General features: G+C 47.8%; 1 protein-coding gene across 3 annotated transcripts; it reads right to left on the bottom strand.

Moving 5' to 3' along the window:
- Positions 1-1,727: 1,727 nt before the first annotated feature.
- Positions 1,728-20,679, bottom strand: ELP6 (elongator acetyltransferase complex subunit 6). Of its 3 annotated transcripts, NM_001205740.1 has the most exons (8): positions 20,649-20,679; positions 16,554-16,979; positions 12,932-13,010; positions 11,833-11,903; positions 9,033-9,151; positions 7,864-8,065; positions 5,826-5,972; positions 4,084-4,591 (listed from the first exon to the last, which is right to left on the bottom strand). In NM_001205740.1, the coding sequence occupies exons 2-8, from the start codon at positions 16,605-16,607 to the stop codon at positions 4,463-4,465; spliced, it is 801 nt and encodes a 266-aa protein (NP_001192669.1). In that variant the 5' UTR covers positions 16,608-16,979; positions 20,649-20,679; the 3' UTR covers positions 4,084-4,462. The 3 variants fall into 3 exon arrangements, with proteins under 3 accessions (XP_059735597.1, NP_001192669.1, XP_059735596.1); XM_059879614.1 differs by lacking the exons at positions 11,833-11,903; positions 16,554-16,979; positions 20,649-20,679 and having other exon boundaries at positions 1,728-4,591; positions 12,932-12,988; XM_059879613.1 differs by lacking the exons at positions 4,084-4,591; positions 5,826-5,972; positions 7,864-8,065; positions 20,649-20,679 and adding an exon at positions 8,770-8,964 and having other exon boundaries at positions 16,554-16,715.
- Between the last annotated feature and the right edge of the window lie 856 nt (positions 20,680-21,535).

Raw genomic sequence — 21,535 nt, 5'->3', positions numbered from 1 at the left:
GGGACTGCTCCTTCCACTTGGGTCCCAGACTGAGAGGCCCTGGAGCAGAACTGTAGCAATGAGCTGCAGCCCCTGGACATGCCATGCGAGTGAAGACTACGTTTGGTAATGGAAGTCACTAGGATTGGGGGACTGTTTGTTACTAACACAGAGCTCTCAGTGAAGAGGAGTCAGGATGCTAACCTCAGTACCCATCATTTAAATGCCATAAAATTCACCTGTTTTAGGTATAAAGATTTTTAGTAAAGTGCAACTATCACCATAATGTAACTTTAGAACATTATCATCATCCCAAAAAGAAGCCCAGTGGAGCTGTTTCTCATTTTCACCGCCCTGACAGCCCCGCCCCCCATCCCACAGGATTGTATGACATGTAATCTCTGTGTCTGGCACAGAGTTATGGAAGTTCATCCATGTTGCAGCATGTATCAGTAGTCCACTTCTATTTATGCCAAGCAGTACTTCATTGTATGGAGATATCAGACTTTGTCCTTTCATCTGCTGACGCACGTTTGGGTTGCTTGCACTTTCTCTGATTGTAAATAACACCGCTGTGAGCATTCACATGCGTGCTTGTGTGGATGTACGTTTCCATTTCCCTCGGGTAAGTACCTAGGAACTCAATGGCTGGGTCACACAGTCAATCTACATTTAACATTTTTAAGAAACTGCCCAATGTTTTCCAAAGTGGCCACACTATTTTACATTCCTGCCTGCATATGTGAGGATTCCAATTTCTCCTTATCCTTGCTAACAGTTGTAATTGTCAGATTTTTTTTCTTTTGATATAGCTGTTTCAGTGGTAATATGGTGGTATCTCATGGTGGTTTTAATCTGTATTCCCCTAATGGCTAAAGATGCTGATCAACTTTTTAGGTGTATGTTGGTTATTCCTATGCCTGCTTTGGTGAGGTGTCTATTCAAATCTTTTCCCCATTTTTTAACTGGGATATTTGTCTTCTTATTGAATTGTAAGAATTCTTTATATATTCTAGATACAAGTCTTTTATTGTATATCTGGTTTACAAATGCTTTTTCCAGAAAAACAAATAGAATGGGTAACTATTTCAGAAATAAATAGTACTAGCACTGATACAACAAAGAAAAGTAGCCATAAATAAAGGCCAATAACAAAGAAAAAGTTTTAAATTACCTCCAAAAAGTTACTTGACCTTGACCAACCCAAGTCCAAGTCCTCAGAATAAAAAGCACTAAGAATTTCAAAACATATAAAAAGCAGCAAATTCCTCAACATGGTTTATGAGACACATACGGCTCTATGCTCAAACAACTACAGTTTTTTACATGAGAGGAAAAAGTTCCTGAAGAATATTTTACACCTTGGTAAGATCTGGTAAATTTCATCTAGCTAAATACTGGGCTGGACCAATATTTATCTATAAGATGTTGCCAAAAAACGCAAATGAATTTTCTGGCCAACCCAGGAAGTGGGCATAATATCCTTTAAGTGAAGACTATTGTTTTTTTTTGCCTCACCAAACAGCTTGTGGGATCTTAGTTCCCTGACCCGGAATTGAACCTGGGTCCTCAGCAGGGAAACCCCAAGTCTTAATGACTGGATCACCAGGGAATTCCCAATAATGAAGAATCTTGATACTGACATACATTAACCTTTCAATAGTTACTAAAGACAAATTTCAGAGAGGTTCATTTATGAACTTCACACATAAATAAACCACAACTACATAAAGAGAAAAGAACATTACTTCTTAGTAAATACTATTGGGTTATTTATTAATAGCTATCAACATGAAGACAAATTACAACACTGTAAGAAATTCTAAACAAGTCTAAATTTTAAGCATATTTTTTAAACTGTTGATATTTTAAAGTAGGGAAAAAAACAAAGAATAGCACCTTCATTCCAGCAAGGAAGAAACATAAATTTCTGAATTCTGAAGAATTAACATACCATCAGAAAAAAAAAAAAAGAACATTTCAAGGTCCTGTTCAAATAGTACTGCTTCCATAAATTCCTCCCTGATTCTCTGCCCCCTCAATTAAAAAAAAAAGTCAGGGTAAATAATTGCTCTTTCCTCAGACCACCAGCCTATAAGCCTCACATTACTTGAACTGCCTTGATGGGCCTGTTACCTTCTCCACTGCATCACATTTAGTTCCTATTTTCTATGCCCATTCAAGTACAGCAGGTGTCATTATTTTATTAAACTTATATAAAATAGGTGTTTGAAAAATATTTCTTGAATTGATGTGTATCTGAATATTAAAAAAGTTTCTGAAGATTATTTTCTAAAAACCAGAATGTAGAAAAACATACACAAAGGCAATGATAAAATCTGACTTCCCCCAATATTACAAAGAATAAAAAAGAAGGTTGACACCAGCTTTTAAATGGTAAATGATTAAGGGTGAGAAATAGATCCTATACACATGGGAAAATTCAGAATATCATATCTAGTCTTCAACCTGATGTTGGTGGAGGAAACCAACAGGTGACTGGTAACTGGTGCCAGCATCCAGAATGGAACGACTTGATGACAGCTGAGGGCCGGCCCATGCTTTCAACCATAAATTCTACTTCAGGGAGTAGGCTCTCAAATGTCATTATTCCTTACCCTCGTAGGCCTCCTCTCTGCTTTATTTAGAGCACTGATCATGGTCTAACTCTACATCCCTTAATTCTCAATTCTGTTGTCTGTCTCCTCCCCTGGAATGTCAGTTCCACGAGGGCAGAGACCTATTTTGTCATTGTCACACCCTCAGAAAGCGTTAGTTGCTCAGTCGTGTCCAACTCTTTGCGACCACATGGACTGCAGCCTGCCAGGCTCCTCTGTCCATGGAATTTCCCAGGCAAGAATACTGGAGTGGGTTGCCATGCCCTTCTCCAGAGGATCTTCCCGACCCCGGGATCAAACCCGGGTCTCCTACATTACAGGCAGATTCTTTGCCATCTGAGCCACCAGGAAAGCCCCACACCCTCAGAAGGTGCTCAGTATTTGCGGAATGGATTAATGTTCTAAGGAAACAAGTACTTGCCCAATCCCCAAACAGGCATAGTATATAAAATTCATAACAGCGTAATTTATAATTACAAAAATCAGAACCCACATGCCCAGAGAATAGCTATGCAAATTAGAAATTAATGATACCATAAAATGCTAAGTAGCTATTAAACATTAAAAGTTTACTGAAAATATTTATATACCAAGAGAAGAAATACCATATCATGTAAAAAGCGTCCTGCGGTGCCTTACCCATTCAGAACTGCAGCTCATATGAAGCATGTATAAATATTTACGTACTAATAAAAGAATGGCATTCTTTAATAGCTACTTTAAGTGACTTACACTCGTAATTTTAAAATATTCTATCAAATGCCATATTTTCAGAAGAAAAGCAGCTACTGTGTCAATGGAAAAACCTACACAATAGTCAGCACGACTTGAGGAGCAGGGCGATAAATTGTTCCCTTTTACAAAGCTAAAAAATGTTCAGTTCAGTTGCTCAGTCGTGTCCGACTCTTTGCGACCCCATGAATTGCAGCACGCCAGGCCTCCCTGTCCATCACCAACTCCCAGAGTTCACTCAAACTCATGTCCACACTGAGTTAAAAGTAAACACTGGTTATGAAAATGTCCTTAGTCCCTGCAAAGCAGTGTTATCTTTTTCATTTACTTATTTCTTAAGGTCGAATTCTTCATAGCATAACATACATACAATAGAATGTACCCATTTTAAGAAAACAGGCTGAGGTGACCTTGACTGAGGGGCTGAGTGTGGTAAGTGGATCACAGGATGCTGGGCGAGAGCTCCCCGCCTTCAGTCTTCACATGAGAGCGAGGCACTGGCTCCTCCTCAAGGTCCTAGCCTGCCTGGAAGCAAAAACATTCGTTCCCGGCCTCACCAAGGCCATGCAAACCTGTGCCCCATGGGGGCCCTGTGTGGCCAAGCCCAGGGCCTTGATGGCTTGGCCTCAACGGCATGCTGGGCCAGGAACCCAGCAACCACAGAAATAAGAGGAGCTAACCTTTGAACAGGGTGGAGCCTGCCTCTGGTTTCCACGCGGGTCAGTTGGCAATCTGTAGTCTAATCTCCTAATCTTTAGCCTGCTCTATGATGCTGAACGTGCTTCCAAACCCCTCGAAGCCTGCTTCCTCAATGGACTGAAGAAGAAGAAAATCCCCTTGCAATATGAAGGTCAAAGTAAACGTGACCATCCACGGGAAGCCACGAGGTGGGAGCTCACTGTGTATCGGCCACACTTATCCTAGATGTCACCGGGACACCTGCCATCCAGGACTGCCTCTTGGCTGGCACGTTCACACCCACTCCGGCTTTGAGTCACCACAACCAAAAATGGGGAGTTGGAGCTAAAGCGTTTTGAATGAGGAAGGCTCCAAAGGACCCCGTTTCTGCTCAGTTGCTTGATCTTTCACCACCAAAAAATAGTCCAGGTAGCTTCAGCCGCCCCTAAATCAGGTCACAGAACAGCAGGAGACATTCCTTTGGCGAAAAAGGATACACTCTTGTCCTGTATCTTGTACTGGTACGTGAGGCTTCGATCCCGGGGGGTGGTGGGCTGCAGTGGTCTTCTCCACAGGATCCTCAGCTAAGTGACGAAGAGAAGAATGAAAGAGGAGAAGCCCCCCAAGTACCTGCTCCAGTGTGAACCCTGTCTGCCTCCTCACTGACCTTCAGCTGAGGTCAGGTGCGATGCGGTAAATGGGACCAACCTCTGAAACAAAGCTCACTACCCGTCACCTAAAACAGAGGTTTCCCCTCCATTACTATAGTAATATTTGCTCATCCTGGAAAACACGGAAGACAAAGAAAAGTAGAAAACACTCATCCAGAGAAAAACCATGAAAGTACTTTCGTGTATTTCCTTTCGGTCTTTTCTGTGAGCCTGGTTTTGTACTTTTGGGCTAGATGAACTTGGAAGGCCAATGCAATAGAATGCACACACTCAATTCTGAGGCTCCGAAGACTAGACATTTGTCCTGAGTGACTACATCGCTCTGCGGGGCTGAGCGGCTTCAGAGCCACACGCTGCCAGTGGAAGGGTCTCCTCGGGGTGTGCCTGGCATACCACCAGCACAGCCTCTCTGAGCCTGCTCGAATGCTCTGATTTCCATACCTGACTCTGAATGACTCTGGGCCAAAACTCCCACCCACCCTTAATGGGTCAAAAGTGGTCAACGCGAAGTTAACCTGGAAGAGGTGGCAAAGGCTTTGGGGTGATCCCGAAAGAGAAGTTTCAGAAGGCAGAGAACCATGGCAGCCCCTGGGCATGGGGAGAACCTGACCTCCCTTCCAGGCCACAGGCAGGACTCCATGCTTCCCCCTAAGTACTCCAAACATCCCGGTGGTGGGGTTAGGGGGTGGCAGTAACGCCAGCCAGGAGAATAGCCTCCCAAGTCTCCATTTGAAAAGGAATGGTGTTGGCCTGAATACACAGAGCCTGCTATGACCCTGTGGTAGAAGTCTGCTGTTTACTGCCTTCCCCAGGGGATAGCGGGACAGTCATCTCCTCTCCAAGAACTCCCCTCTGGCCGCAAATGACCACCGTGCAAAACCTGCCCTGGTGCACAGGGCCAAGAACCCCTGGAGCGGACTCGGATCTGCATTCACACAACTTCTGAGACCTCCCTCCCACCCGAGGGCATATCCTAGTGGACTACCCCAAGGCCCGACACTGTCCCGGGGCAGTGGGGTGCACAGAGGAGGCGAGCAGCTCCCGGTGAGCCAGGGCCCCGCGCACCTGCCCGTGCCCGACACTGTCCCGGGGCAGTGGGGCGCACAGAGGAGGCGAGCAGCTCCCAGTGAGCCAGGGCCCCGCGCACCTGCCCGTGCACGTCTTTGCAGAAGCCGGTGGCCAGGCCCTCAGCCCGCAGGATCAGGTGGCTCTGGTGACTAAGGCCATTCAGCAGGACGTCGCTCTCCTCGTCCTCGGCATCTCCACTGTCATGTACGAGGGCCACGACGTTTCCCTGCAACAGATACAGGCTGTCAGGAGGGACGCCAGGCTCAAGACACGCGGGTCTCTGGGAGCCTCCGCTGCCCTGCACACCCTCTCACGGGACTGGGCTCAGGGCTCGGGCCTGCAATCGTCTGCTGGAACAGCTTCACCAGCACACCCAGCCTGGACGTCCAGCTCAGTTTGTCTGTAAGCAAGGAAGAGCATCCAGTCGTGAAAAAGAATAAAGCAGATCAGTGTGTTCTGTTTCGGGGGCAGTGGACAGCAAAACACACACTGTGTGTTAGTAAATGAAAAGAAGTACCAAACTGTGTGGATGGTGGGTTACTCGGAATGTGAAAAGAAAAGCAGGGAGATGAGCATACATACAAATGCATTTATGACTGCTCAGACGCTCCGGAAGGATATATGAGGGAGGGAAGGAGAGACCTACTTTTTGCTACAGTAGACTTTATATCCTGTTTATATCTTCTTTTTTTCTTTATTAAACTATTTTAATATTAAAACTTTAATTAAAATATTAAAAACTTTATAATATAAAAATATTGAAATTTTAGTATTAAACTATTTTCTCTATTAAACTATTTCCAAGTTTTACTTTCTTAATTAATATAAGTATTTTTACAAAAAGAAGCTGATAGTGGCCCACACGGGGCTTCCCTGGTAGCTCAGCTGGTAAAGAATCCGCCTCCAATGCAGGAGACCCCGGTTCAATTCCTGGGTCGGGAAGATCCCCTGGAGAAGGGATAGGCTACCACTCCAGTGGTTCAGGTGGTAAAGAACCCGCCTGCGATGCGGGAGACCTGGCTTTGATCCCTGGATTGGGAAGACTCCCCTGGACAAGGGAACAGCCACCCACTCCAGTATTCTTGCCTGGAGAATGCCATGAACAGAAGAGCCTGGCGGGCTACACTCCACGGGGTCACAAAGAGTCGGACACGACTGAGCGACTGCACACAGCACAGTGGGCCACACGGCAGGCTGAGCTGCACAAACTGACTGCCTGCTTCACTCCTCCCCCAGCCCCGCTGAACTGTGTCCTGAGGCCCCTTACACGTCCCCCCCCCCATTCTTTCCCCATCACCCTGGCGCCCGGCCCTGCGACTGTAGGCAGGATGGCCTAAGGTCCCCTAAATCCAGCTTCCAGGCAGGACCCTGCACGCAGGAGGTGAGTGGCATGCACCGCTGGATCCACACACCCTGACTAATCCACTTCCCCCGTCCCCACTGCCCTGTGCCCAACCTGGCCCTGTGGGACACACGCTCAGCTGATGTCTGTAAGCTCCCCCTCACTTAATTCTTGCAGTCTGGTTCCTGGGAGGTGGGTACCACAGGTGTTACTGTTTTGCTAAAATCCCTATGAGGCAAAATCTCTATTTTTGCCTCATAACTTAACAATGAAGGTTACACCCTACCCCTGCATTGCACCTCGCAATTTTCATATTGTTTTTGTTTTGGGACACACTGTGTGGCACGTAGGATCACAGTTCTTTGACCAGGGATCGAACCCATGCCCCCTGCAGTGGAATCACAGAATCTTAACCATTGCACTGCCAGGCAAGTCCCTTCACCTCACAATCCTTAAAGCAGTTTTACATCTATTATCTTAACTGACCTTCAAAACACACTCAGAGCGTTACTGTCGTGTGGCAGAGCGGGGACAGACGCAGGACCACACGTGGCCAACCCCACTACAGTCAGGGCCAGGCACCCTTCAGTTTTCAGGATCTTACTTTTTAGCAATGGCAGGTAGCACAGTGCAGGCTGCATGGGGTGAAGATTTCTGGGGCTGCCGGAGTAAAGAAAAAGCCCCGAGCCATCAGACAGAAGAGATAACTGCCAGCAAGTGGCCCTCTGGGCCCGTGGGGTTCACGGCAGGACCTCGGGGTGCAGCGCCCGATTACCTTCCATTCCCGGCACACGGTGGCCCTGCAGTAATGGACGAAGTCCAGCACCGCCACCGGCCCCACGCCCAGGCTCAGCAGCACGCTAAGGTCATCCACCAGCAGCACCGGGCACCTCCAGGCGGCCTCCCCACAGTCCACAGGCTCCAGGGCGTCCCGCACAAATGCATACAGCGGCTGCAGGTCCCCAGCATTGGCCTCCCTGGGACACAGGGCAGAAGTCACCAGACAGCTCACGTGCTCTCCAGATGTTCAAGAGACAACTCAGCAGCACGGGGGGTGAGGGGTGGAGGGGATGGGGGAGGGAAAAAAGTGGGTCCAGTGCTTGGCACCAAGAGGCTCATGAGCTGCCTGGAAAGAAAAGGCACGCTCCCGTGGGCATGTTTATTTCAGTTCAACTATTCCCTGAGGCCTGCTGGGTACAGAGCACTGTGCTAGCAACTCAGGGACACAGAAATAAACCCCCCAGAGGCCCACACAGCCTCTCAGTCCAAGGGCTTAAGGCCTCTGCTTTAAAGGGAGAGGCCTTCCTGGGAGGTCATAACTGAGGATGAAAGCTCAACAGCAGTTCACGCGTCCAGGTGTGAGCAGCAGCCTGAGCGCTCATGTTCGGACCAGGTCTGACCTACTACTGGCCCCGCTACCTCCGCCTCCCCAGTGACTGCAGCAGTGGTCTCCCAGCAATGGGGGTGGTGGGGAGGTGGGCTCAGAAATCAGAGCCCGGGGCATAGGTACCGGCCTCACGGCCCCACACTCCAGGGCCAAACCCTGCTAACAGCAGGTAGAATGATGCTGTCTATACAATCTGGGCTCAGATGGAGACCAGGCCCACCCATTCAAAGACACCAGCTTCAGAGACGGGACAGGCTGTGTGCAAGGCCACACACACAGGCCACACACTTGGCCTTTTTTTTTTTAACATTATTTATTGATTTGGCTGTGCTGGTTCTTATTTGCAGCATGCAGGATCTCCCATCTTCGTGGGCTCCTTAGCTTTCTACAGCTTCCGGGACAGGCACACAGCCTCTGACAGAGGCGACGACCTTGAGTGATGCCGAGACACCTGGGCAGTGCCTGCCTTCTGCAGCCAGCTCTGCCCTCCTACGTCGGGGAGAGACAAAGGGGTTACACGGAGACCCGGGGCGGGGCCCACCTGCAGGCTGACTGACCTGAGGAACTGCAGGGGGTGCGGCTCCTCCTGGGGCCGGAAGAAGATGTCCACCGCGGACTTGAGACCCTCGAGGACCACCAGCTGCCCGCGTTCCCGCGCTGTGGTCAGGCTGACACCCTGCACCCGACCACGGAGAGGAGAGTGAGTTCCTGGGCTGGCGGGGGCCTCATCGGAGAGGACTTGGCACCAAGGGGCTCACGACTCCAGGACGCCAGCTCCTGAGAGGGCGCCGGGCCCGTTTGGAGCCCTGCGGACGTGCGTCTGGCTGCCTGACATGGGAGCCCAGGTCTTGTCTCCCCTGGGTGCGAGGGCGCCGGGCCCATTTGGAGCCCCGCGGACGTGCGTCTGGCTGCCTGACACGGGAGCCCAGGTCTTGTCTCCCCTGGGTGCGAGGGCGCCGGGCCCATTTGGAGCCCCGCGGACGTGCGTCTGGCTGTCTGACACGGGAGCCCAGGTCTTGTCTCCCCTGGGTGCGAGGGCGCCGGGCCCATTTGGAGCCCCGCGGACGTGCGTCTGGCTGCCTGACACGGGAGCCCAGGTCTTGTCTCCCCTGGGTGCGAGGGCGCCGGGCCCATTTGGAGCCCCGCGGACGTGCGTCTGGCTGCCTGACACGGGAACCCAGGTCTTATCTCCCCTGGGTGCTCCCCACACACAACCCGTATTCTATTGTCAGATGTGCATTTACATGTAGTTTTCACATTTTCTTAAAACAAATTTTTTTTGTTAACTCTCTTCTTTTCTTACTTGGCTGCACTGGGTCTTAGTTGTGGCACGCAGGCTCTTTTGCTGCACCATGAGGGGTCTAGTTCCCTGACCAGGGATCGAATCCGGGCCCCTTTCACTGGGGACACAAAGTCTTGGCCACTGGACCACCAGGGAAGTCTCTACTTGTCACATTTCTTAAAAAACTTACCTTCTTTTGCTTATATACTTATTTTTTACCTAGTACTGCTTTTTACTTTATGATAGTAATATAAAGTTGCCTTTTTAAGGGCATGTAGTTACAAAATAAAGTACATTTAAAAACAGAAAGTAAATAGTAACGTGGTGGTGGGGTGACAGTCTCTGTTGCAACAGCTCAACTCTGCTCTCATAGCAGCCACAGATGGGGGTGGCTGTGCTCCAATAAAACTTCACGTACAGAAAACAGGGGGTGCAGACTGTGGCTGCTCAACCCCTGCTCCCGACCAGTGCTTCGTAAACATGGGTCTTTATGAACCATGTAATTAAGAATCTCCTGAGGGCTTTCTTGGTGGCTGAGTGTAAAGATCTGCCTGCTAATGCAGAAGATACGGGTCTGACCCCTGAACTGGGAGGATCCCACGTGTGTCAAGAGCAATTAAGCCCCTGCGCCACAACTGTGGGGCATGTGCTCTGAGCCTGGGAACTAGAGCTACTGAAGCCCACACGCCCTAGAGCCTGTGCTTCCCAACAAGAGAGCCCACTGCAATGAGAAGCCCACGCACCACAGCAAGAGAAAAGCACCCTCAGCAATGAAGACCCAACATAACCAAAAATTAAAAATTAAAACAAGAATCTCCTGAGATACCTGATTAAAATGCACATCTCTGGGCCCTACTCCAGGGCTAGAAGCCTTAGGGGCAGGGCCTGGGAATCTGCATTTCAACATCCCGTGATGGTGACACTGTCCAGACATGCAACCCGTGGTTCTGCAGAAGCAGCAGGTGACATAGAACTCAGACTCCTTGTGTCCCCAGACCAGGCCTTGATCGCTCAGTCACACACTGGTGTTCACTGTGCAGCACCATTAGCAACAACGGCCCTCCTGGCAGAGAGAAGGACTCCTGACCGTCTCCTTTGCTCTTGCTCATGACTACTGTACTGATGTAAGAACAGCACTACAGCAAGAGGACGGAAACTCACGCTCTAGTGCTGGGCACACCCAGAGCTGTGCATGCCATTCCTGCCGGGTTGGTGAGTCAAAGGTAACAGGAAAAGCAGCCAAACCAGATATGAGAATACACGCCTTTCTCATCCTAGCTCACAGATGCCAGGGCCAAACACACGCCTCACCGACCTGGAATGCAACCGTGTTCCTGACACGACTGTGCTCCCTGAGCCTGTGCTCTGACCTCTGGCACAGGAACTTCTCCCTTCCCTGCAAAGCATGGGAAACCCTCTCGCTCTCTCACTGGTTCCCCCCATCAGAGAAGAGGACTGACAGTAAGGCTGTCATTTCGAAGATCACTGCTGATGCATGGCCTGGTTCTCTCCCACTCTGAGCCTGACTTAAACCAAAAACACGTAACAACAAGAGCCCCAGAAATTCACCTGGTCACAGGTCACAAGTAATGTGCCAGGTGAGGTGCCAGGAGGGTCACCAGCCTCTCAGACATCTTACTCTTGCATGGCTGCATTTAGTAAGACAAGGGGCAAACCAAGATGAGGTGAGGGGCGTGTGACAAAAGCCCTAGACTAAGGGAGAGACAGTGGGAGATACTCAGCTGGGCAGAGACCAAGCTGTGATCTCTAACCCACTGGGGACAAGATTAATGTTCACCCTGAGAAGGAAGAAACCTTAACTGGTCCAGACTCAGTGGAGAAGGGTTTGATTTAATCCATAACAGGTCTGGTTCTAAACACTTGACAAATGAACAAAACACGCAGAGATGCTGCCCTTGCCCTTCAGATAAAGGGTTCAGGATCCCATGATTTCCTTAGTCCTTCGCTTTCTAAGTTCCCTGCAACCCAAACAGGGAAGCCCAGCCTGACAGCATACGTATGCCTGGCGCACACACTCACTCAGGGGTCTCATCACAGAGGTCTAACATACTTACCAGCTTCTGCCCCACCATATTATAGTGACTAAAGGACTGGACGAGGGCCACAAAGCAGACTTTACAATTGGCTGGAAAACAAAATAAACTGATTTTTAACCAACTCTCTATTTACAATCAGTCTCAGATACTTCTTGCCTCTGGAAACAAAAGAACTGAGGCAGATCTAGAGAACCCATGCCTTGCAACCTGACATACTCAATTTGATTTGAAGATGTACTTTTTTCATATTAATAATTATACCTTATATTAATAATAATATCTTATTTCATTGATTCTGAGATGTACTTCACCTGTGAGATGTATCACCAGGAACCTTAGTTTGTTCCCCTGAAAATACATTATAGTTTTTAAAAAGCTGTATTTTTCTAACTCCTTGCTGGTTACAGAGATACAACTGAATTTTTAAACCAGTCTAATACCCGAGGATATAAGAAGAACACAAAGAAACTCTAGCTACCTTATGAACTTAATTAATTCTAAGAACTTATCTGTAGATGCTCTTGCTCTGTATAAGCTGACAATAACACCATCTAGAAAGGAAAATCACTTTCAAAGCTGTAAATGATTACAACTCAGAGTGCCAAAGGTCAACCTTGTATCCTGGCCTGGCTCAGTGGGGACTCAAGGAGAATCAGTTAAGTCTTTATTTTTCATTTGGCTGTTTTCTTCTTCTAATCGATTTCTGTATGTGAACTGCAGAGCTGTTTTCTGTTTTTTTCCCGCCTCTGTTCCTTAGGAAGCATCTATTGCCAGAGCAAAGTGTTAACGGGTTGATGCCTCGAGACTTCAAACACCCAAGGCCCAAGGATCAACAGAATGAAGAGGCCACACAAGGCCCTAAGGGAGTCAGTGCCTGCACAGGGGGTGGAGAAATGGAAGGCAATACTGGATACAGTGAATACACGGCAGTCGCTGGTATGGTAGAGGTGGGAACAAGATGGGCCATGAATCCCATTAACTAACAAATAGCCATCTGGTTACCCAAACACCAAAGGCCTGACTAGTTAATACTATTTCTAGTGCTACCTGAAACAGGCCTCTTTCCGCCCCCATCCCCCGCCCCGGCCTTGGATTTTCTTTTTCTATAGTCTTATACCTTTGAGGTAGAAGGAGAGAAAGTGGTGCACAAGGAAACTGCCATCTGTCTTGGCATCACAGAGTAGAGTCAGCTTCCCCTAAAAGTTAAGAAGAACACAAAAAGATGCATTAGACTCCCTGGAAAGAGGTCAACTGAGTGTCAAAATCTAGTGGATTGTGTCTACTTTTAAATTTCTATACCTGGAGACTCATGTGTGTGTGTATTTGTGTATTTAACCAGAAAAAGAAGAAAATAAGTAAAAATTATAGAAAAACCAACAATGAAAGTGATCTGTATTAAACGTACTTATTTTGGGCAAGCCTATCTCAAGCTATCATCTTCCCCAGGCAACGGAGAACAAAATCCCTTCTTTTCCTCACTCCTCTCCAGTCTTGCTGCTGCTGCTAAGTCACATCAGTCATGTCCGACTCTGTGCAACCCCATAGATGGCAGCCCACCAGGCTCCCCTGTCCCTGGGACAGGGGAGGCAAGAATACTGGAGTGGGTTGCCATTTCCTTCTCCAATACATGAAAGTGAAAAGTGAAAGTGAAGTCGCTCAGTCGTGTCCGACTCTTCACGACCCCATGGACTGCAGCCCACCAGGCTCCTCCGTCCATGGGATTTTCCAGGCAAGAGTACTGGAGTAGAGTGCCATTGAGAAAATTAAATCCTGAACAAAGTAAGATTTTACCATCAGAACCCAATAAAAATCACTGACTTTCCATATTGCAAGGGGTCTTCTAAAAGGTCATTTAATCCAATGTCCTCCCTAACTCTAATCCTTATGCCAATTCTGTCCCATAGGCAGGGGATGAGAAAGCAGTTGTTCCAAGAGACAGCCGGGATCAAAGTCCTCCTCCCAGTGGCCTTGGGAACTGCGTCAGGCAGAGCCCTCATTGTGGAGAGCCCGGGAAAGACCTCCAAAGATGGCCTTTGCAGGGGCTGGCTGTCCCGCTCCAGTCAGCCTTTGTTCCTTGTCAGTGATAGGGAAGGTCATCTCTCTGTTGTCCTGATATTTTTTCCTCTCATAAAATATGAAAGATTACACTAGCAGACTCTGAAGTTTACCCCTGGCACTGTCATTTCCTGGTGCCCACTTCTATCCCTCATTGTAGCCCTCGGTTTGGTCTTTGGAGGTGCTAGTAAGTAGGAACTGGCAAGGTCAGCAGCGCCATCTGGAGGCTTGGGCAGAGAAAAACTGCGGGGCAATTAAAATGCACAAGGATTTACTGAAAACTATTTGCCTGGGACTATGGAATTCCAGTTGAGCTCTTTCAAATCCTGAAAGATGATGCTGTGAAAGTGCTGCACTCAATATGCCAGCAAATTTGGAAAACTCAGCAGTGGCCACAGGACTGGAAAAGGTCAGTTTTCATTCCAATCCCAAAGAAAGGCAATGCCAAAGAATGCTCAAACTACCGCACAATTGCACTCATCTCACACGCTAGCAAAGTAATGCTCAAAATTCTCCAAGCCAGGCTTCAGCAATACGTGAACCGTGAACTTCCAGATGTTCAAGCTGGTTTTAGAAAAGGCAGAGGAACCAGAGATCAAATTGCCAATCTGCTGGATCATGGAAAAAGCAAGAGAGTTCCAGAAAAACATCTATTTCTGCTTTATTGACTATGCCAAAGCCTTTGACTGTGTGGATCACAATGAACTGTGGAAAATTCTTCAAGAGATGGGAATACCAGACCACCTGATCTGCCTCTTGAGAAACCTGTATGCAGGTCAGGAAGCAACAGTTAGAACTGGACACGGAACAACAGACTGGTTCCAGATAGGAAAAGGAGTACGTCAAGGCTGTATATTGTCACCCTGCTTATTTAACTTATATGCAGAGTACATCATGAGAAACGCTGGACTGGAAGAAGCACAATCTGGAATCAAGATTGCCAGGAGAAATATCAATAACCTCAGATATGCAGATGACACCACCCTTATGGCAGACAGTGAAGAGGAACAAAAAAGCCTCTTGATGAAAGTGAAAGTGGAGAGTGAAAAAGTTGGCTTAAAGCTCAACATTCAGAAAACGAAGATCATGGCATCCAGTCCCATCACTTCATGGGAAATAGATGGGGAAACAGGGAAACAGTGTCAGACTTTATTTCATGGGGCTCTAAAATCACTGCAGATGGTGACTGCAGCCATGAAATCAAAAGACGCTTACTCCTTGGAAGAAAAGTTATGACCAACCTAGATAGCATATTCAAAAGCAGAGACATTACTTTGCCAACAAAGGTCCGTCTAGTCAAGGCTATGGTTTTTCCTGAGGTCATGTATGGATGTGAGAGTTGGACTGTGAAGAAAGCTGAGCGCTGAAGAATTGATGCTTTTGAACTGTGGTGCTGGAGAAGACTCTTGAGAGTCCCTTGGACTGCAAGGAGATCCAACCAGTCCATTCTGAAGGAGATCAGCCCTGGGATTTCTTTGGAAGGAATGATGCTAAAGCTGAAACTCCAGTACTTTGGCCACCTCATGCGAAGAGTTGACTCATTGGAAAAGACTCTGATGCTGGGAGGGATTGGGGGCAGGAGGAGAAGGGGACGACTGAGGATGAGATGGCTGGATGGCATCACCGACTCGATGGACATGAGTTTGAGTGAACTCCGGGAGTTGGTGATGGACAGGGAGGCCTGGTGTGCTGTGATTCATGGGGTAGTCAAGAGTCAGACATGACTGAGAGACTGAAGTGAACTGATGGAGTAACAAAAAGACTTTACACACTAGGTGTCTTGGCCGCCTGGACGAGCTTACCATTTCATCAGAAAGACAGGAGTTATGAAATAAATCACCTATGTTCCTAGGAGAGGCAACCCTCGGACTAACGCATGAACATTTTTGAGTTGCTCTAGACCGTGGAAAGGAGAGAGCGAAGAAAACAGAGTAGGGAGGCTGTGGTGCCAAAGGCGGGGTTGTGCAATCAAACGTTGGCTGCGAGCAGCTTCAGAGAGCACTGTTCAAAAACATGAGGAGGAAGACGAGCAGAAGTGTTCGCTGAAACCTGCCGAGTGCTCCCGGGACAGAGGGGGCTTAAGGTCGTTAGGAAGTTGCTCCCTTATGATGGTGGGCGGGGCGGGGGGCTGGGGTGTTCCAGGTGGCTCAGTGGTCAAGAATCCGCCTGTTAAGGCAAGAGACGCGGGACAGGCAGTTCCATCCCTGCGTCGGGAAGATCCCCTGGAGAAGGGAATGGTAATCCACTCCAGTATTCTTCCTTGGAGAATCCCACGGACAGAAGAGACTGGCGGGCTACGGTCCATGGGGTCACAAAGAGTCGGACACGGACAGAGCGACTAAACCACCACCACCAACCTCTGTTTGGGCGCTAGGGCTCCCACCACGGTGAACACGCACAAGGGTCGCCTATACACTTAAGTCAACCCAAACGTATAACGTGCTTGCTGCGGTCTTTCAAGGGCGCACGTGACCTTCGAAAACGCGCAGGATGCCCACCTTTCGCAGGCCTAAGCGTCCAGCCCAGCCTTGGGGGCGGGCCCTCTGCGGACTACAACTCCCAGGCACCCCCCGGCCACGGACATCACGTGATTTCCCACGGGTCTGCGCGCGCTTCATCCGGGTGTCCGGTCTTGGGCCACGCTCCCAGAATCCAACCTCCTCCTCGACCTTGCGACCTCTTACCTGCTCCGCCCCTTCAGGGGTGGTGTTGAGAAGGTTATTGAGTTCTGGGAACATTCCGAGCTCCAGAACGCACGGGGGCCCCGGATGGGAAGATGGGCTGCCACGGATACAGCGGAGGCTGGAGAGCAAAACCCACCACACAGGAACACGCGGGAGGAGTGCGCATGCGCAATTCCCCTGGCCGCAGCCAATGAAACGCGCGGATCGGCCGCTCTCGGCGCATGCGCAGAGACGCGCACCAGGCCGGGGGAATCTGGACGCTGGGCCGTGCGGGCTTCTTACCTGTATTCCACTCGCAGAGAGTTTCCCCCAACCAAGGCATCAGGAGGTCGGGTCTCTTCTTCCTTACCTCAACCGCGCGTTCTTCTCATCCCAGAGCCTCCTGTCAAGCTTCTGCGGTGTGTCTCACACTACTAAAGGCTTTGGCTGCAATGGGCGAACCAGACAGGCAAAGACGCTCGCTCTCGCACAAAACAGAAAACAGACGTAATAAACATGTTATAATACATTGAAAAATTTTGTGTGGGGGATAAAATGAAGCTGGATAAAGGAATAACGGTGGGATGGGGTAGGTTTTGGAATAAGACAGGTTATCTGGGTAGGGTCACTGACCAAGTAGGGTTGGAACACGCCCTGCCTGCTTCTCTTTGAGGTTTTTGCACTGTTTACCCTCCCTGGGCTGCAGCCGTTAAAGAAAAAACAAAACAAAAAACGCCACTTCTTTCAGGTCTTTGTTCACATGTCAGTTTATCAGCGAGGCCTTCCCCAAGCCTCCATGGAACTAGAGATCAATTGCCAATTTTCCACTGGATTATCGAAAAAGCAAGAGAGTTCCAGAAAAACATCTATTTCTGCTTTATTGACTACACCAAAGGTTTTGACTGTGTGCATCACAATAAACTGGAAAATTCTGAAAGAGATGGAATACCAGACCACCTGACCTGCCTCTTGAGAAATCTGTGTGCATGTCAGGAAGCAACAGTTAGAACTGGACGTGAAACAACAGACTGGTTCCAAATAGGAAAAGGAGTACATCAAGGCTGTATATCGTCACCCTGCTTGTATAACTTATATGCAGAGTACATCATGAGAAACGCTGGGTTGGATGAAGCACAAGCTAGAATCAAGATTTCCAGAAGAAATATCAATAATCTCAGATATACAGATAGGCAGATTACACAACCCTTATGGCAGAAAGTGAAGAAGAACTAAAGAGTCTCTTGATGAAAGTGAAAGAGGAGAGTGAAAAAGTTGGCTTAAACCTCAACATTCAGAAAACTAAGATCATGGCATCTGGTCCCATCACTTCATGGGAAATAGATGGAGAAACAGCGGAAACAGTGAGAGACTTTATTTTGGGGGGCTCCAAAATCACTGCAGATGGTGACTGCAGCCATGAAATTAAAAGATGCTTACTTCTTGGAAGGAAAGTTATGACCAACCTGGACAGCATATTAAAAAGCAGAGACATTACTTTGCCAGCAAAGGTCTGTCTAGTCAAAGCTATGGTTTTTCCAGTCGTCATGTATGGATGTGAGATTTGGACTATAAAGAAAGCTGAATGTGAAGAATTGATGCTTTTAAACTGTGGTGTTGGAGAAGACTCTTGAGAGTCCCTTGGACTGCAAGGAGATCCAAACAGTCCATCCTAAAGGAGATCAGTCCTGAGTGTTCATTGGAAGGACTGATGGTGAAGCTGAGGCTCCAATACTTTGGCCACCTGATGTGAAGAGCTGACTCATTTGAAAAGACGCTGATGCTGGGAAAGATTGAAGGCAGGAGGAGAAGGGGACGACAGAGGATAAGATGGTTGGATGGCATCACCAACTCAATGGGCATGAGTTTGGGTAAACACCAGGAGTTGGTGATGGACAGGGAGGCTTGGTGTTCTGCAGTCCATGGATGGGGTCACAAAGAGTCCGACACAACTGAGCAACTGAACTGAATTTCCCTAAGCATCTTATTTAAGTTCTTAACTGTCCCTTCCCCAGCAATTCTTATCCTTTCGCCTCACCCCTCTTTTATTTTTCTCCATATCATTTATATCTGGAGCTAGTGAAGGACAGGGAAACCTAGTGTGCTGCAGTCCATGGGGTCGCGAAGAGTTGAACAAGATTGGGCGGCTGAACAAGACAAGAGTTATCAGAGTGAGGCACGAGGAAGTGCTGCCCCCTTGTGGACACGTCGCAGAACAACTTGACAACCACGCAGCTTAATCTGCAAGGAGGCGGGCGTGCTCAGTCGTGTCCACCTCTTTGTGATCCCCGTGGACCATAGCCCGCTACCCCTGTCTCTTTAGAATTTTCCAGGCAGGAATACTGGAGAAGGTTGCCATTTCTTCCTCCAGGGGATTTTCCTGACCCCAGGGATAGAACCCGTGTCTCCCACACATTTCCTGCACTTCCAGCATTACAGGCGGATTCTTTACCACTGAGCCACCAGGACAGCCCACTGCAGTTGAAGGGCACTTCATATTCACAAAGCCTGCGGGGCTGTAAAGGACACCTGCCCTCAAGAAATGTCAAAAAAAAAAAAAAAAAGTCAAAAGGCAGGGAATCGATAAAGAATTCAAAAGAGGGCAGACTTGGGACTTCCCTTGCGGTCCAGAGGTTAGGAATTCGCCTTCCAATGCACTGGACACCTGGTCAATCCCTGGTCCAGGAACTAAGATCCCACATGCCATGGGGCTACTCTAAGACCTGACATAGCCAAACAAATGAATAAATGTTTTAAAAAACAGAGCCGACTTTCAAGAATCCAATTGCAAGAGAGAAACTACACTCACACTGTTTAATACAAAAGCACAGGATAACATGCTCCACATTGCTAATTATTTAAGAAATGTAAGTGAAACTGACAACTGGGTGTCTTCTCCAACCAGACAGAAATGGCCACCTGCAAAAATCTACAAAAATCAATATGAGAGGGGCATGGAGAAGAGGAAATCTTCCCTCCTGCGCCTGTATGGGAATGTAAATAGCTGATAAGGTGCTATGGAAGCACCATAGGAAAGGAAAACCAGAGCTACATTAAGATCCTGCAGTTCCACTTCTGGGCCTATTTGGATGAAACCATCATTCAAAAAGTCGCATGTACTCCAAGGAGCACTGCAGCACTATTTACAATACCAGGACAGGGAAGTCACCAAAATGCCCAATGACACAGGAATGGAGAAAGGAGATATGGCCCATATTTACAATGCGATATTACTCATAGAAAAGGGTGAGATGATGCCATTTGCAGCAACAACAATGACCGAGACATGATCATACAAAGTTAACTAAGAGAAAAAAAAAAACAACATGTTACCATTTATGTGTGAATTTGAAAATCTGATAAAATTTAACTGATTTACAAGTAGCAACAGACTGACAGCCCTAGAAAACAAACTTATGATTACCCAGGGGCAAGGGGAGTGAGGAGCAGTAAGTTAGAAGGTTGGCATTCACAGATACACACTTATATATATGTGTGTGTGTGTATATATATATACATATACATATATCGACAGGGAAGCCTGGCAGTGCTGCAGTCCATGGAGTCACAAAGAGTCAGACATGACTGAGTGACTGAACTTATATATATATATATATATTCACATATAAAATAGACAGTCACATGGGATCTACTGTGAGCAGAGGGAACTCTACACAACATTGGCCAATAAGCTGAACAGGAAAAGAATCCATAAAAGAACAGCTCTCTGTATATATAAAAATGTATCACCTTGCTGTACATTTAAAACAAACAAAACATTGTAAATCAATTACACTCCAATATAAAGCCCAAATTTGTAAACAGAAAGGGAAACAAGAAAGAAATACCTACTGTATTCCGCTCAGGCCTCAGTGTCCTGTGCTGGCTCACCTCCAGAAAGCCTGAGCGGGTTTGGGTTTCAAGCCTGGAGTGTCCTGGGGCACCGGGAGCAGTGGAGAACGTGCCACAAACGAGCGACACCTTCCATGCCCCGGTAGCACCTCGTCCCCTCTGGAGGAAACCACTATCTCAGGATAGGGGGGCCCCTAAAGGTAAACCAAGCCAAGTGCACCCAAAGGATGCTGGACCCCCTGGCCTGGAAGAGGTCTGAAAAGTCACCTGGTCTCCACATCTCATGGACCTGACGCTCCCATGGTCAGCCTCCTTCCTTAAAGTTGCTGCTGGTATTTAAACCAGCAGCCGAAGTATAGAGAGGTTTGGGATTCCTTGCAGGGCATTGGGAGAAAGGTGAGGGTAAAGAAATAATGGAATACAAGCCCTTGGGTGTTTATGCTGGCACATTCCAGTCTTGTTTACACACCAGGAACGACTTCGAAAGTTCCGCTTGCTTGAGTTCGAGTGGGGCATAAGGAAGTGCTGCCGCCTTGTAGACATTTCTCCTAATAATAACTTTACAACCACCAACGCTTAAGGGTCCTTCATATTCACAAAGCCTGTGGGGCTGTAACAGACAGCAGCCCTCAAGAAGTGTCAAAAGGCAGGGAATCGAAAAAGAATTCAAAAGAGGACAGACTTGGGACTTCCCTTGTGGTCCAGTGGGTAGGAATCCTCCTTCCGATGCATGGGAAACTGGTTCCATCCCTGGTCCAGGAACTACGACCCAGCAGCTCCCAAGGCCATGTTAAGACCCCACACAGCCAAATACATGAATAAAGAAACATTAAAAAATAAAATCAGAATTTTCAAGAATTCAATTTCAAGAGGGGAAACTGTACTCACACCCTTTAAAAAATAGCACAGAATACTATGTTCCATCCACATGACTAATTATTAAAGAAACACAAACAAAACTGACAACCAGATATCACCTGGACACGATCATACCAAGGGAACTTAGAGAAAGACAAATATCACATGTTACTACTTAAAGTTGGAATTGAAAAACTGATATAAATTGAAATCATTTGCAAAACAGGAACAGACTCACAGACTTAGAAAACAAACTTAAGATTACCAAGTGGAAAGGAGGAATAAGTTAGAAGGCT

The sequence above is a fragment of the Bos taurus genome, chromosome 22 (assembly GCF_002263795.3).
Source record: "Bos taurus isolate L1 Dominette 01449 registration number 42190680 breed Hereford chromosome 22, ARS-UCD2.0, whole genome shotgun sequence".
Taxonomy (NCBI): Eukaryota; Metazoa; Chordata; class Mammalia; order Artiodactyla; family Bovidae; genus Bos; species Bos taurus.
Note: the sequence above shows the minus strand (reverse complement) of the source record. Positions and strands in the feature narration are given on the sequence as shown.

Coding starts and splice junctions, on each gene's coding strand:
- ELP6 (NM_001205740.1), bottom strand. CDS start 16,607: ATGTTCCCAGAACTCAATAACCTTCTCAACACCACCCCTGAAGGGGCG. Junction 13,011..16,553: donor CCCCTGAAGGGGCGGAGCAG/GTAAGAGGTCGC, acceptor CTTAACTTTTAG/GGGAAGCTGACTCTACTCTG. Junction 4,592..5,825: donor GCAAAGACGTGCACGGGCAG/GTGCGCGGGGCC, acceptor TTCGTCACTTAG/CTGAGGATCCTGTGGAGAAG.